Below are 16,574 nucleotides of genomic sequence, written 5' to 3'. Positions count from 1 at the left end.
CAGGAGTTCAAGACCAGCCTGGCCAATGTGGTGAAACCCCATCTCTACTGAAAATATAAAAAATTTACTGGGCGTGGTGGCGCGTGCCTGTAGCCCGAGCTACTCAAGAGGCTGAGAAAGGAGAATCTTTTGAACCGGGGAGGTGGTGGAGGTTTCAGTGAGCCGAGATCGCACCACTGCACTGCAGCCTGGGCGACAGAGCAAGACTCCGTCTCAAAAACAAAACAAAACAAAACAAAACCCCACACTCTCAGCAAGTCCTATGTTCTTGGTGTAAACCTTGGCAATATTAATTTATCCTATTTACCTCTCTCTGAGTTCTGAGTTAAAATATGGTCAGCTTTTCTTACCATTTGCACTAAACAATCTGATATCTGCTTTTAGACTAGTTGCTCTGCTTTAAGCTTTCTGTATTTTTCTAGTTGTCTTACTATTGTTGAGCCTGAATTTGATCCGGACCCTTAATGAAATGACCTCTGCCAAGCACAGTAGGAGAATTTGTTTTATGGGCTTTTGATCTTTGATTCTTAATGATACAGAGCAATGATCCCTAACATTTTTTGCACCAAGGACCAGTTTTGTGGAAGACGGTTTTTCCATGGACTGGGAGTGGAGGGAGGTTTCAGGGTGATTCAGGTGCATTACGTTTATTGTGCAAGTGCACATTTCTATTATGATTACATTGTCATGTATAATGAAATAATTATATGACTCACCATAATGGAGAATCAGTGAGACCTCTGAGCTTGTTTTCCTGCAACTAGACAGTCCCATCTGGGGGTGATGGGAGGCAGTGACAGATCATCAGGTATTAGATTCTTATAAGAAGTACGCTACCTAGATCCCTCGCGTGCACAGTTCACAATAGGGTTTGCACTCCTATGAGAATCTAATGCCACTGCTGATCTGACGGGGCAGAGCTCAGGGGTCAATAGGAGTAGTGGGGAGTGGCTTCACCTCCTGCTGTGCAGCCCAGTTCCTAACCAGTTCGTGACCCAGGGATTGGGAATCCCTGAGTATCCTATGTATATCTTTTATTATTAAAATTTTTTTTCCCTCAGCTTTACTGAGGTATAATTGACAAGTAGAAAATACATATTTTCAAGGTATTATACAGTATGATGATTCGATATACATATACATTGTGAAATGATGACCACAATTAACACATTCATCACCTCACTTATTTACCCCATGCAGTGTGGTAAATACCAGGCCATCTTGTCTACTATAGTATGTACTGTGTTTTGTCTTTGTGTTTATGGACTTACTGTCTTTAGTTAAACTTACAGATTCTTTGAAATGGTGAAATTTCCATTTGAGATTTTCATAAATAGCTTTCTATGAAGTCATCCTTTATTTTAAATTACAAAAATAGAATCTTTATAGACTATTACATATTTGATGTGAGTCAGTAGCCTGCCTTTTATGTTGCTGCATCTTTACTGAATTGTTTGACACAAAGTTATTACTTACCAATATGGGTTGATAAATTATATCCCAGACATGGTAATTAAAATGGTTAGTATCACTGATAATTTGTTCTTCTGGCAAAACTTCACTCATACTTAACTTGTTACATGCCATGATGTAAATTTGTAGGATGCACAGCTGAAAATTTAAAATGCATTGGCATTTAGCTTCAGATGGTCAGAATAACATAATAGTGCAATGTTATTAATATAACAGTTATAATAGAGCTACAGCTACATAGAAATTGCAAAGAATAAAACCTAGTGAATCAAGTCTACACTGTGAGGCTGAATGAAAATTCAAAAAAAATAAAGCAGCCATAAAAAAGGATGAGTTCTTGTCCTTTGTAGGGACATAGGTACAGCTGGAAACCATCATTCTCAGCAAACTATCTCAAGAACAGAAAACCAAATACCACATGTTCTCACTCATAGGTGGGAATTGAACAATGAGATCCCTTGGACACAGGAAGGGGAACATCACACACCGGAGCCTATTGTGGGGAGAGGGGAGGGATAGCATTAGGAGATATACCTAATGTAAATGATGAGTTAATGGGTGCAGCACACCAACATGACACATGTATACATATGTAACAAACCTGCATGTTGTGCACATGTACCCTAGAACTTAAAGTATAATAATAAAAATAAGATAAATAAAACCTGCAGATCTGATAAAGGAGTAGGAGGTGAGAAACACCAAAAGTGAAAATACTTTTCCCTGCGCCGAATGTAATACCTTATTCTATGTTCTAGTGGTATTTACTGAGTACCTGTAACATGCCAGGCCTGCAAAAAGGCACTAGGCATGCAACAAAAATTGAATGTGGTCCTTGCTTCAAGGAATTAATTGATAGTTAAAATCAGGAGATTGAAATATACCCCCAAGTAAAATATAATTAATTATTTCTGTCAGTACATAAACAAGTATATAGGAATATTAAAAAGGATTCAGTGTGCCAAAGTGGGAGAGGCTTGATGGAGTTAACTGGCATTTCCGCTGGATCTCTTAATAGGTAAAGAGAGAAAAGAGCAGATAGCAAGGTAAACACTGAGGTGTGAAACTTACAGCACTCCTAGGCACTTAACACAGGACTAGAAGATAACTCTGTGAACCGTAGGTTAGTGCAGCATACTTGAACATGGAGGCTGGCATCGGTATCAGATAAAATTAACAATGAAAATGAGTATAACAGTAATAATACTGTTAGATGATTTTTTTGTTGCCTTTATGATCTAACAAAATTACAGATTTGTAGCATGGTATATATTAGTTTTTCTTTTGTTTTACCCTAGCTTGTTTGAATAGAAAGCTTATTGAAACATTAAGTACTAGGGAAGATGAAGAAATACACATCAGATTGGGTCTCCAAGATTGTGACTTTGACAGTCACACTTCAGAATGGGCCAGCTAAGGATACTGCCATCCCTGCTGTGATTAGAAACCTAACTGCTGAAGTAGGAAGCTACCGTTCTGCCTGTGGCTCCAATGTGCTGTCTCTCCCTCAAACCCTACCAGCAGGGTGCCTTTAGTACCAAATCCATCTATCTTGCCAGTGCATCTATGGTGCAACCTAAATTATACCCAGAATCTTAGATGCAAGGGAGTCTGGGAAATGTGGATTTTAACCCTGGAGACTGCCCCCTAGGTGGTGGTTGTTGGAGGACCAGTCCATATTAGATTTGTTGTATTTTGGAGACTGGAATTGGTTACTTGTGTCAAGTAAAAGAAACAGGATAGAATGTCAGAGTGTTAAACTGCTCAAAGGGTTTTGTGCATTTTGTGGTAGTTGGTGTTTTTAAACTTAACATCCCCTCTTTCCCTCCATACTTATAAAAGTAATATATAAACTTAGTAGAAAATAAAATGCAAATAATGTTATTTCCTATAATGCCATCACAGGTACATGATGTTGTTGGGGCAATGTATTTCTTATGACATGAAGTTTTAAGAAGTGTCCTTTTAGAAATTGTCAGGTAGTGTATGCAACAAAAAGTCTCCGGGCCTCCTCTGCTTAAATACTAGACCTTTACCTGAGCACTGAGCAACTGTGTCATAATGGTGAGTTTTTTAAAGTGATTTCATCCCACTACCCAAAAGTGATCATTGATTGTTTTCTGCTTCCAGTGTCTTAGCTTTACCAAGTGAATGAATATATTATTGTGTATATGTACATTTAAGAACAAATTGTGTAGAAGGCACATGTTTGGGTGTAGATATTTTTATATTTAGTGTTTAGTGATAGCTTTATTCCAAAGCTTAGTTCAACTTATTTCAAAATTTATACACAGTAAAATTCACTCCTTTACAGTTTTTTACAGTTAAAGTTCTGTGAGTTTTTATTAATGCATACTCCCATAATCACCACCACAGGCTGGGTGTGGTGGGTCACACCTGAAATCTCAGCACTTTGGGAGTCTGAGGCAGGAGGATCACTTGAGCCCAGGAGTTCAAGACCAGCCTGGGCAACATAGTGAGACTCTGTCTCTTAAAAAAAAGAATAGTCTGGGCGCAGTGGCTCATGCCTCTAATCCCAACACTTTGGGAGGCCGAGATGGTTGGATCACTTGAGGTCATGAGATCGAGACCAGCCTGGCCAACATGGTGAAACACCGTCTCTACTAAAAATACAAAAAAATTAGCTGGGCATGGTAGTGCAGGCCTGTAATGCCAGCTACTCGATACACTGAGGCAGGAGAATCACTTGAACCCAGGAGGTGAAGGTTGCACCCATCCAGCCTGGGTGATAGAGCAAAACTTCATCTCAAAAAAAAAAAACAAAAAAATGCTGGGCATGGTGGCTCACACCTGTAATCTAAGCACTTAGGGAGGCTGAGATGGGCAGATCACTTGAGGCCAGGAGTTTGAGACCAGGCTGGCTAATATGGCAAAACCCCATCTCTACAAAAAAATGCAAAAATTAGCCGGGCCTGGTGGCGCATGCCTGTAGTCCCAGCTACTCGGGAGGCTGAGGCACGAGAATTGCTTGAACCCAGGAGGCAGAGGTTGCAGTGAGCCGAGATCGTGCCACTGCACTCCAGCCTGGGTGATAGAGTGAGACTCTGTCTCCACAAACAAACAAAACTCATCACCACAATCAAGACACAATACAGTTCCATCACCTCTTCCATCAAGTCTTCCCTTTTATAGTCAACGATACCCTAGCCCTAACCCTGGCAACCACTGATTTATGCTCCATCCCTATAGTTTTGCCTTTTTCTGAACACTGTGTAAGTAGAATCATTTAGTAGTATGTAACTTTTTAATTTGGTTTATTTTACTTAACATAATGCATCTGGTATTCATCAGTGTTGCTGCATATATCAGTAGTTCATTTTCATTGCCTATTCCATTGTGTGAATGTACCACAATCAGTTTATTCATTCACCTGTTGAAGGGCATTTGAATTGTTTCTGATTTTTGATGATTATGGATAAAGTTGTAAACATTTTGTATGCTAGTTTTAGTGAACATAAGTTTTTGTTTCTCTTGGGAAATATGAGCTGTGGGGTTGCTGGGTCTTACATGATACCTATATGTCTAACTTTATAAGAAATTACCTTTGTTAGCTTTATAACATATCAGTGTAGCCAGACTGAACCACGTTTTCCAGAATTCCCTTCCCGGTATGTTGCCCTTTAGGGTGGGCCATGAGAAATTCTAGTGCAGGATTTGGAGAACAGAAATGAAGCACCAGCCATTTTTGTAGCTCATATGTGTTCTCATTTATCTGCTGGCCCACTTTGTTGGCATGAGGCAATGTTGGGACTGCAGGTGCTCTGTCTTCCCTAGAATCCCCCTTCATCATCTATGACTCCAGGGCAAGGTGTGTGTTTGTGTGTTTAGCACCATGAAGAAAGCCTTGGTTTCTGCAGAACATGCGTACCATCAGGGTCAAAGGCTACTTACAAGGGTTTTTCCCATCCTTATAGGCTCCAGCTTGTGCTGTCATATTTTGCTAGTTTGAATGCAATTGATACAGCCACTTTGGAAAACAGTTCGCTTATCAGTCAGGATTTAGTTAGAGAAACAGGACCACTAAAACAGATGTGGCATGATCATAGCTCACTGCAGCCTCAAACTCCTGGGCCCAAGTGATCCTCCTGGCCTCAGCCTTGCACATAACTGGGACTACAGGCATGTTGTGCTACCATGTCTAGCTAACTTTTTTAAATTATTATTTTTTATATAGATGTGGTCTCACCATGCTGCCCAGGCTGGTCTCCAACTCCTGGGCTCAAGTGATCCTCTTTCCTTGACCTCCCAAGTTGCTGGGATTACAGGTGTGAGCCACTGCACCTGACACATTATTGTCATTTTTAAAAAAGCCATTATAATAGGTTTGTAGTAGCATTTCATTTTGGTTTTAATTTGTGTTTTCCGTAAAGACTAATGATAAGCATCTTTTCATGTGTATCATTGCCCATCATACGTCCTTGATGTGAAATGGTTTTCAAAATCTTCTGCTTATTTTAAAAGAGGGCTTTTTTTGTTTGTTGATTTTGAGAGTTTGTTATGTATTTTGAATTCAAGTTTTTTTTTTTTTTTTTAACATTCTCTCCTAATATGCAGCTTTTATATATTCACCTTGTACTCTGCAGCCTTGTGAATCTCTTGCGGTAGTTATAGTCGGTTTTTTTTGGTAGATTCTTTGGGACTTTCTACATAGATAGTTATGCTATCTGCACATAAAGGGCAGTTTTTGTTTTTATTTCCCATCTGTATGCCTTTTATTTTTATTTATTTTTGCCTTATTGCACTGGCTAGTATTTCCAATGCAGTGTTCAAAAGAAATGGTAAAAGCAAAATCCTTTTCTTGTGCCTGATCTTAGGGGAAATTCATTCATTTTTTCACTATTACATGTGAGATCAACTGTAATTTGTTTTATTTTTGTATGTGTCTTTTAATGATGAGCAAATTCCTCTCTATTCTTATTTTCTGAGAGTTTTTTAAAAAATCATGAATGATGTCAAATTTTGTAAGCTGTGTTTTAGGCATCAGTTGTGATTATAGGATGTTTATCTCTTTTGATATGGTGAATAACAGATTAACTTATGATTATTGAAAACAACCAGTGTTCCTGGCTGGCAGTTCCACTTGGTCATAAGACATTGTTTTAATAAAATGCTGAATTTGATTTCCCAGTATTTTGTTAAGCATGTTTGCATCTGTGTTTTTGAAATTTATCTTTCTGAATTGACAAACTAAGACTTAATATACGTTTATTGTGTGGAACATGTTTTGAATCTATGTTAATGATTAATACAGAACTTTTCATTTCCTTTTATTGTAATATTTTTGGTTTTATTTCAGGCTAATGATGGCTACTTAGCATGAGTTGGGAAGTATTCTCTTTTCTGTTTTCTGGAACTGTTTGTGTAAACTTATTCCTTAAATATTTGGTTGAGTTCACTAGTGAAGTCATCTCCTTTTGGAAGGTTTTTAAAACTGAAGTCATTTTCTTTAATAGATACAGGTCTTTTATTGTTACCTGTTTCTTCATGAGTGACTTTGGTAGTTTGTCTTCCAAAGTATTTCTCCCTTTTATCTTAAGTTGTCTAGTTTACTGTTATAAAGATGTTTATAATAGGAGTTTAGAATATTCTCATGTTATCCTTTTATGGTCGGTAGCATGGACCTGTAGTTACATCTACTGTCTCGTTCCTGATACTGATAATTTGTGTGTTTTTTTAATCTTTTTTTCTGATCAGTCTGGCTAGGAGTTTATCAGTGTTGAACTTTGCAAAAACAAACAAAGAAAACCCAGCTTTTGATTTGATTGACTTTGTTCTATTTTCTATTTCATTGATTTCTGTTTGTGTCTTTATTACTTCTTTCCTTTATATTGCTTTGGACTTAATTGCTTTTTCTTTTCCTAGTATCTTATGATTGAAGCTTAGGGCTACAGATGTGGTAACACACCCTGTAGTCCCAGCTACTTGGGAGCTTGGGAAACTGAAGCAAGAGGATCACTCGAGCCTGGGATTCTGAGGCTGCAGCATGCTGTGATCATGCCTGTGAATAGCTACTGCACTCCAGCCTGAACAGGATAGCACTACCCTATCTCAGTTAAACAAACAAGCAAATAAAAAGATTGAAGCTTACATCATTTATTTGAAACCTTTCCTCCAATATAAGCACTTAATGGCAGTACAACGGTGAATTTAGCTTTGCTTGAAAAACTCTGCTGTTCCTTAAAACATATTTCACGTTTTATATAATTCACTTTTTTCCTTTTCTTTTTCAGTGCTATCTGATGTAACTAGTTTCTGATGAGAAGTTCCTATGATGTGATGTTTCTTTTTCTTTGTCTTCAAATTTTTCTGTCTACTTTTGGTTTTTAGCATTTTTACTTCCACAGTGTGCCTGAGTATGTTTTTCTTTGTAATTATTCTATTTATAATTCTCTGAGCATCCGTTTTTTTGTTTTCCGTTAAGTTTGAATAATTCTTGGCCATTTTCTTTTTAAACATTTTTCTTTTCTTTTTACAATTTTTATTTTTAGTTTTTGCTGGTTCATAGTAGGTGTATATAATTATGGGGTACATGAAATTTTTTAATTAAAAAAATATTTTTTTTTTGGAGACGGAGTCTCTCTCTGTTGCCAGGCTGGAATGCAGGGGCACAATCTTGGCTCACTGCAACCTCTGACTCCCGGGTTCAAGCGATTCTCCTGCCTCAGCCTCCCGAGTAGCTGAGACTAGAGGCACATGCCACCAGCCCCAGCTAATTTTTATATTTTTATTGAATTTAATTAATTAATTTATTTTTTGAGGCAAAGTCTCACTCTGTTACCCAGGCTGGAGCGCAGTGGTGCACTCTCTGCTCACTGCAACCTCCACCTCCCGGATTCAGGTGATTCTCCTGCCTCAGCCTCCCGAGTAGCTGGGACTACAGGCATGTGCCACCATGCCCAGCTAATTTTTTTATTTTCAATAGAGACGGGGTTTCACTGTTGGCCAGGCTGGTCTTTTTTTTGAGACGGAGTCTGGCTCTGTCTCCCAGGCTGGAGTGCAGTGGCCGGATCTCAGCTCACTGCAAGCTCCGCCTCCCGGGTTCACGCCATTCTCCTGCCTCAGCCTCCCGAGTAGCTGGGACTACAGGTGTCCGCCACCTTGCCCAGCTAGTTTTTTGTATTTTAGTAGAGACGGGGTTTCACCGTGTTAGCCAGGATGGTCTTGATCTCCTGACCTCGTGATCCGCCCGTCTCGGCCTCCCAAAGTGCTGGGATTACAGGCTTGAGCCACCGCGCCCGGCCCCAGGCTGGTCTTAAACTCCTGGCTTCAAGCAGCCCGCCTGCCTTGGCCTCCCAAAGTGCTGGGATTATAGGCGACCACCACCAGCCCCAGCTAATTTTTGTATTTTTAGTAGAGACCAGGTTTCACCATGCTGGCCAGGATGGGCTCGATCTCCTTACCTTGTGATCTGCCTGCCTCAGTCTCCCAAAGTGCTAGGATTACAGGCGTGAGCCACGACACCACAGCCTATGAAATATTTTGATACAGGTGTGCAATATGTAATAATCACCTCTTGGAACATCTCTCTCACACACACACACTGAAACCTAATAGTTAGAAAACTGCATTTTAACTTCATTCCCCTTTTTAACTTTTTGTTGATTCTGTGTCTTACTGTACTGTGTCTTGGAAAGTTGTAGTTATTATTTTTGATTGGTTCATCATTCGGGCTTTCTACTTAAGACTTAAGTGTAGTTTACATACCACAATTACAGTGTTACAATACTCGATGTGTTTTTCTGTGTACTTACTATTACCAGCAGGTTTTGTACCGTCAGATGATTTCTTTTTGCTCACCGACATCTGTTTTTTTTTCTGATTAAAGAACTCCCTTTAGCATTTCTTATTGGACAGGTCTAGTGTTGATGAAATCCTTCAACTTTTGTTTGTCAGGAAGTCTTTATTTCTCTATCACGTTTGAAGGATATTTTCACTGGATATACTATTCTTGGGTAAAGGTCTTTTCCTTCAGCACTTTAAATATGTCATGCCACTGTCTCCTGGCCTGTAAGGTTTCCATTGAGAAGTCTGCTGCCAAACGTATTGGAGCTCCGTTATAAGTTATTTGTTTTTGCTGTCTTGTTGCTTTTGAGGTTCTTTCCTTATCTTTGAACTTTGGGAGTTTGATTATAACCTTTATTGAATATTGATGTGGATATTTTTCTCCAGGTTTGGGAAGTTCTCTGATATTATCCCTTTGAATAATCTTCCTGCCTCTCTTTCTCTACCTCTTCTTTAAGACCAATAACTCTTAGATTTGCTCTTTCAAGTCTATTTTCTAGATCCTGTAGGCAGGCTTCATTGTTTTTATTCTTTGCTTTTTTCTCTCCTCTGAGTGGGTATTTTCAAATAGCCTGTCTTCAGGCTCAATAATTCTTTCTTCTGCTTAATTAGTTCCACTATTAAATGACTCGGATGCATTTTTTTCAGCATGTTAATTACATTTTTTTTTTTTTTTGAGACGGAGTCTCACTCTCTTGCCCAGTCTGGAGTGCAGTGGCCGGACCTCAGCTCACTGCAAGCTCCGCCTCCTGGGTTTACGCCATTCTCCTGCCTCAGCCTCCCGAGTAGCTGGGACTACAGGCGCCCGCCACCTCGCCTGGCTAGTTTTTTTGTATTTTTTAGTAGAGATGGGGTTTCACTGTGTTAGCCAGGATGGTCTCGATCTCCTGACCTCGTGATCCGCCCGTCTCGGCCTCCCAAAGTGCTGGGATTACAGGCTTGAGCCACCGCGCCCGGCCGTTAATTACATTTTTAACTCAAGAATTTCTGCTTGATTCTTTTTATTTCAATCTCTTTGTTAAATTTGTCTGACAGAATTCTGAATTCCTTCTCTCTGTTATCTTCAGTTTCTTTGAGTTTCCTCAAAACAGCTGTCTTGAATTTTTTTTTTTTTTTTTTGGAGACAGAGAGAGTCTTGTTCTGTTACCCAGGCTGGAGTGCAATGGCATGATCTTGGCTCACTGCAACCTCCGCCTCCCGGGTTCAAGCAATTCTCATGCCTCAGCCTCCCAAGTAGCTGCGATTACAGACATGCATCACTGTGCCTGGCTAATTTTTTTTGTATTTTTAGTAGAGACAGGGTTTCACCACGTTGAGCAGGCTGGTCTCGAACTCCTGGCCTTATGTGATCCTCCTGCCGCGGCCTCCCAAAGTGCTGGGATTACAGGCATGAGCCACTGTGCCCAGCCAGCTATTTTGAATTCTCTATCTGAAAGGTCACATGTCTCTTGTTTTTCCAGCATTGGTCCCTCCTGACTTACTTACTTTGTTTGGTGAGGTCATGTTTTCCCGGATGATCTTGATGCTTGTAGATGTTCGTTAGTGTTTGAACATTGAAGAGTGAGGTATTTATTGTAGTCTTCACAGTCTGGGCTTGTTTGTGTCCATCCTTCTTAAAAAGGCTTTCTAAAGGACTTGGGCCCCAAGCCCAATATCACTGTGGTTTTTGCAGATGCAAAGTACTCCCTTGGTGGTCTCGGATTAGATCCAGAATTCTCTGGATTACCATACAGACTCTTGTTCTTCTCCCTTTCTCTCAAAGAAACAGTGTCTCTCCTTCTCCCTGTCCCCCACTCCCCCCTCACCCCCATCCCCTCCCCTCTCCCTCTCCCCCATCCCCTCTCCCTTCCCTGAGCTACCTGGAACTGGGGTGTGGTGATGCAAACACTCTTGAGGCTACCACCACTGGGACTGTGCTGGGTCATGCCTGCCGTAACTGCTCATTTGCTACCACCTATGCTAACTCAAGGCCCTAGGGCTCTACTATCAGCAGATGCCAAAGTGAAACAGGTTTGTGTCCTTCCCTTCAGGACAGTGAGTTCCTCCAAGCCCTGGTGAGTCCAGAGATGCTGTCTAAGAACCAGGGATTGGAGTCAGAAACCTTAGATATTTATCTGATGTTCTGTTCTACTGTGACTAAGCTGGGACTCAAACCACAATATAAAATCAATCCTGCTTTTCCTTCCCCTTTCCACAGGCAGAGGGGCCTCCCTGTGGACACCACCACCCAGCCACTATTGGGGGTGGGGGTAGTTCTGCCAGGCCACCTCCAATGTACACTTAAAGCCCAAGGGCTCTTCATTTCAGTCAGCTGGTGGGGAATACTGCCTGGCCTGGGATCACCTTTCAGGGAACCGGGCTCCCCTCTGGCCCAAGACAGGTCCAGAAATGCGGTTCAGGAGCTGAGGCCTGAACCTCATTTCTCTGGGGACCCCAAGTGCCTGCTTATTCCTCTACCCCACTGTGGCTGAGCGGTACCTAAGGTACAAAACAACAATATCCCTTTACTTGTCTATCTTCTTAAACAGAAGAAGCCTTTCACCATAGCCACCTATAGCTGGGAATGTGCTGGGTCACACCTGTAGTCAGCACATCTCAGAGCCCAAGGCCCATGGTGTACTACCCGGGCATTGCTGCTGGTTACTCGGGGCCGGGCCCGTGGGCTCTTTAGTCAGCAGCTCATGACTCTTGCAGGGACTGGGTCCTTCCTTTAAGGCAGCAGGTTCCATTTTGTCCAGATGGTGTCTAGAAATGTGTCTAGGAGCTAGGACCTGCAATGGGGCCTCATGACTCTGTCTGGGACCCTATCCTGCTGTGGCTGAGCAAGTATCCAAGATGCAAGACAAAGTCCTCTTTACTCTTCACTTTCCATCCCTTAAGCAGAAGGAAGGAGATGTTTTTGCCCCTGAGCTGTACTGCCTGGGTTTGGGGGAGGGGTGGTGCAATCACTCCTTTAGCCACCATGGGTGTCTCCCTAGGTCGCGTGCCACCCTAAGTCCTCTGGCTCTGAGTCCAGCCCAGCCCTAGGAATTGTTTAGGAGTTGAAGTCCTTATGTACCTAGACTGTCTTCCAAGTTTACCTAGGTCCTCAGAGCACTTCAGCCCATGGTCACCAGGCTTGTTGAGAAACTCAAGTTCCAACCTATGGGATGGGTGATTATCCTCTGGCTAGGTCTGGTACAGATTCTCCCTCCCTGCACAGGTACTGGCTGACCCCAGCATGGGTTTATTCTCTGTTGTCACAGGGTAGCACTAAGTTCAGTGTAAAGTCCCCTAGTCGCTGTGATGTTCTTCCCCCATATGCACAGACTCTGGCACTGCAAATCCTCTGCCAGGGGATGGGAGGGGGGTGGCATCAACGATTCAAGACTTTCTGTCCTGCCCTCCTCATCACTTCTTTCGGCAGGGCGCAGTGACTCATGCCTGTAATCCCAGCACTTTGGGAGGCCGAGGCGGGCGGATCACCTGAGGTTAGGAGTTGGAGATAAGCCTGGCCAACATGGTGAAACCTTGTCTCTACTAAAAATACAAAAAATTAGCCGGACATGGTGGCATGTGCTTCTTTCTAATCCCAGTTACTTGGGAGGCTGAGGCAGAATTGCCTGAACTCAGGAAGCAGAGGTTGCTGTGAGCTGAGATTGGGCAACTGCACTTTAACCTGGGCAACAAAGTGACAGTCTGTCTCAAAAAAAAAAAAAAAGTAGTTTTTAAAGGAAAGTACTTTCTATAGTAGCTTATTTTCATCTCATTTTATTACATGTTAACGTAGATGATATATTGATTTTTTTTTTCAGCTTCCTTGGAAATCGTTGACTAGCATCATTGAATATTATTACATGTGGAAAACTACTGACAGATATGTACAACAGGTAATTTTTTTCCTATTGCTACCAATATGGTTGCATTAAAATTAACTTTGTTTATATTTTAATATTTTTTAGCAATGTACTAATTTTAAATTTCTTTACCTTACTTTTTCCAGACTACTTTAAACTCTACAATTTCATATCTTTAGGATATTATTTAAGATTTTAATCTTAATATTTCCTTGATTTCAGCATGAATTATGATAAATATTTTGGAGAGATACCACTAGAGAGGCATTATTTTCCTTGCATTTGACTGGTACTTCATCTCTTTGTAGTTCATGGCACTGATCAAAGATGTGATGCTAACACAAACCTCTTGAACAAGTTATTTTTTTTTTTTTTTTGAGATGGAGTCTCGCTCTGTTGCCCGGGCTGGAGTGCAGTGGCCAGATCTCAGCTCACTGCAAGCTCCGCCTCCCGGGTTTACGCCATTCTCCTGCCCCAGCCTCCCGAATAGCTGGGACCACAGGCACCCGCCACCTCACCCGGCTAGTTTTTTTTTTGTATTTTTTAGTAGAGACGGGGTTTCACCGTATTAGCCAGGATGGTCTGGATCTCCTGACCTCGTGATCCACCCGTCTCGGCCTCCCAAAGTACTGGGATTACAGGCTTGAGCCACTGCGCCCGGCCAGAACAAGTTATTTTTATGAAGAATTGAGAATTTAGACCAATGTCATCAGCCGTATAATTTGATATATTTTTAAAGATCTTCTGAAACCTCTTTACATGACATTTGTGTGGCTATACTCCCAAAATCCTTGACCGTAACTGTAGTAGTCTTACTAGTATGGTGTTTTGGTACTGTACATAAGCTTTTTCTTAAATTTAATTTTTGAGTCCTTCTCAAATATCCTAAATTCAGGTAACTCTCAATTACTTATTTTTTAAATAATACTAACTCTGGGGAATGGTACATTTTCCCGAAGTGACATCAGCCAATACTTGTGTTATATTTGTATAGGCACATATTAGAACTGATAAAGAAGCAAATATATTTAACACAGACATTATTTTTCCTATATATGTAGGTTATACAGTGGCAAGTATTAGATGCTCTAAAAAAAACTTTATGAATCACTTTTAAAATATCATAGTGAGCTGGGTGTGGTGGCGTGTACCTATATTCCCAGCATTTTGGGAGACCAAGACAGGAGGATTGCTCAGCCCAGGAGTTCATGTCCAGCCTGGGCAATATAACAAGACCCCATCTCTAAAAATAAATAAAAAATTGAAAACAAAAAGTACCATGGTGAATTGTTGAGGTCACGAATAGTGAATAGATACCCAAGGCTTGTTGAAAAATTTCCAGTGTCGATATTAATATAATTCAGAAAGTGCTTATTATGAACAGCTTAGGTATAGGTCAAGACCATGTAGTCTGGAAACCTGTGTTATTAAATTTAAAAAGAGTCTCTAAAGATGGAGATGATGGTATCAAGAATGGTTGAAAAGTAGATAATATTCTTTTTTTTTTTTGAGACGGAGTCTCGCTCTGTCGCCCAGGCTGGAGTACAGTGGCCGGATCTCAGCTCACTGCAAGCTCCACCTCCTGGGTTCACGCCATTCTCCTGCCTCAGCCTCCTGAGTAGCTGGGACTACAGGTGCCCGCCACCTCGCCCGGCTAGTTTTTTTGTTTTTTGTATTTTTTAGTAGAGACGGGGTTTCACCGTGTTAGCCGGGGTGGTCTCGATCCCCTGACCTCGTGATCCGCCCGTCTCGGCCTCCCAAAGTTCTGGAATTACAGGCTTGAGCCACCACGCCCGGCCTCAATAATATTCTTTCCAAAAATTTCAACCCTGTTCTAAAAGTTTCAAGTTGTCCCCCTAAGTATTTCTGTTTTCTCCTCATTGGGAAAATAGAAGATAGCCTTTTATTCTGGTTTGTCTTATTTTTGGACATCAACCGTATGTTATTTTGCTTCTCTATTTGCCTACACTATCATGTTGGTCAGTGTCTGGATTTGATTATATAATCTTCCCATTCCTTTCCCTACATATGGTTCCCTATACATTGGTTCCAGTAAAATAAGTTCAGCTGAGGTTTAAAGTTTAATGCGTATCTCCCAACATTTGAGAATAAATGCTTATTTAGTTCTACTTAGAATAGCCACAGTTACTCCTCTTGCCTGGATTTTGAAAACAAATAATCTCTGAATATTTTTCTAAAAGCAGAGAGAGAGAGAGTATGTGTGTGTGTGTGTGTGTGTTTTCTTCTAGAAAGGCAAATAAGTAATAAAGTAGAAATTAAATTTGAAAAGTAAAAATGGTTACTTTTTAAAGTTCCTGTGTATTCACTCATAGAGGAATGGAAAATGGAGTTGCTCATTGCTTTATTTTTTTAAATCTATGCCTAAAATGGTATTGTACCACAGAACCTAGTGACTTTTCTTAGACATTATTGCAGTTTAAGAATATGCATATGAATGAAAAGATTATCTTAAAATTGTGATTTTTGAATTACACTTTAATACATATTTTCTTGTGAATTTTTAAGACAATGAACAGTAGTAATAATGAGGCATTGCATGTAAAATGTTTTATTCATCTTTTGAATTAGAAACGTCTAAAAGCAGCAGAAGCTGAAAGTAAACTGAAACAAGTATATATCCCAACTTAGTAAGTAATTGAAATCTTTTAAAATATTTGTTATGGTCTTAATTTTGTCATTGTAGAATATGTCATTTTGTTCAATTTCAGCAAAATTTGAACTTTTGTGTATCTTTCTTCTTCTACAAAGCATGAGACTTACTATTATACCCCTACAATAAAAGGGAGCCAGTGAGAGAAACCTGAAATAGTCTAGCCTAAAGAATAGAGGAAGAAATGTACTATATACTATACTTTTATCAAATCAAAGCTGCAGGGAAAGTGCCAGAAAACCTACGAAACGCTGTATTATTTGAAGCAAATGTGTTTCAGAAAGCTAGCAGCTTTTCAAACTATAGATTTTGTTTGGGTAATACATACTGCTCTTTGGAGGTTTGTTGTTTATTTGAGGATTTTTACATTGTTTTCTTGGTTCTAATGGCAGTTAGAGCCATACTTGGTAAATGTGTGATAAATAATGGAGAGGTTTTGATTTTTTTGTGTGTTTAGTGTTCTATCATTATTATACTTTGAATTCAGAAATCATTGTCATCTCAAAATGAATGCCTTTTTTTTTTTTCCATTTGCTTTGTTTTAAATGAGGCTGGGCATGGTAGCTCATGCCTATAATCCCAGCACTTTGGGGGACCTCGTTTCTGCAAAAAATTTAAAAGAAATATAAATTGCTGTATCCTTCTGTTGAGATTTTCAGAGTTTGCTTATTCATTTGTTCAGGAAGAATTGGTTTATGAAACACCACGTGTATATTGTTCTATCCTAGATTCTTTTAGGATTAAAATGAAATTTATTGCGCAATTCTACGTGCTGCTCCAAGCCTTTTCTC

The 16,574-nt window shown here is 40.3% G+C and overlaps 1 protein-coding gene across 3 annotated transcripts in view; it reads left to right on the top strand.

Annotated features, from left to right (window-relative positions):
* The window catches only part of MTA3 (metastasis associated 1 family, member 3), a 204,990-nt gene that overhangs the window by 131,846 nt on the left and 56,570 nt on the right, over window positions 1–16,574 (top strand). For all 3 annotated transcript variants that reach the window (XM_011935914.1, XM_011935915.1, XM_011935916.1), the window contains 2 exons: window positions 13,071–13,145; window positions 15,702–15,760. In XM_011935914.1, coding sequence (XP_011791304.1) covers window positions 13,071–13,145; window positions 15,702–15,760 — 134 coding nt within the window. The remainder of the gene's footprint in view (window positions 1–13,070; window positions 13,146–15,701; window positions 15,761–16,574) is intronic.

The sequence above is a fragment of the Colobus angolensis genome, unplaced genomic scaffold (genome assembly GCF_000951035.1).
Source record: "Colobus angolensis palliatus isolate OR3802 unplaced genomic scaffold, Cang.pa_1.0 Scaffold15, whole genome shotgun sequence".
Classification (NCBI taxonomy): Eukaryota; Metazoa; Chordata; class Mammalia; order Primates; family Cercopithecidae; genus Colobus; species Colobus angolensis.
This window is presented reverse-complemented; position numbering and strand designations above follow the sequence as displayed.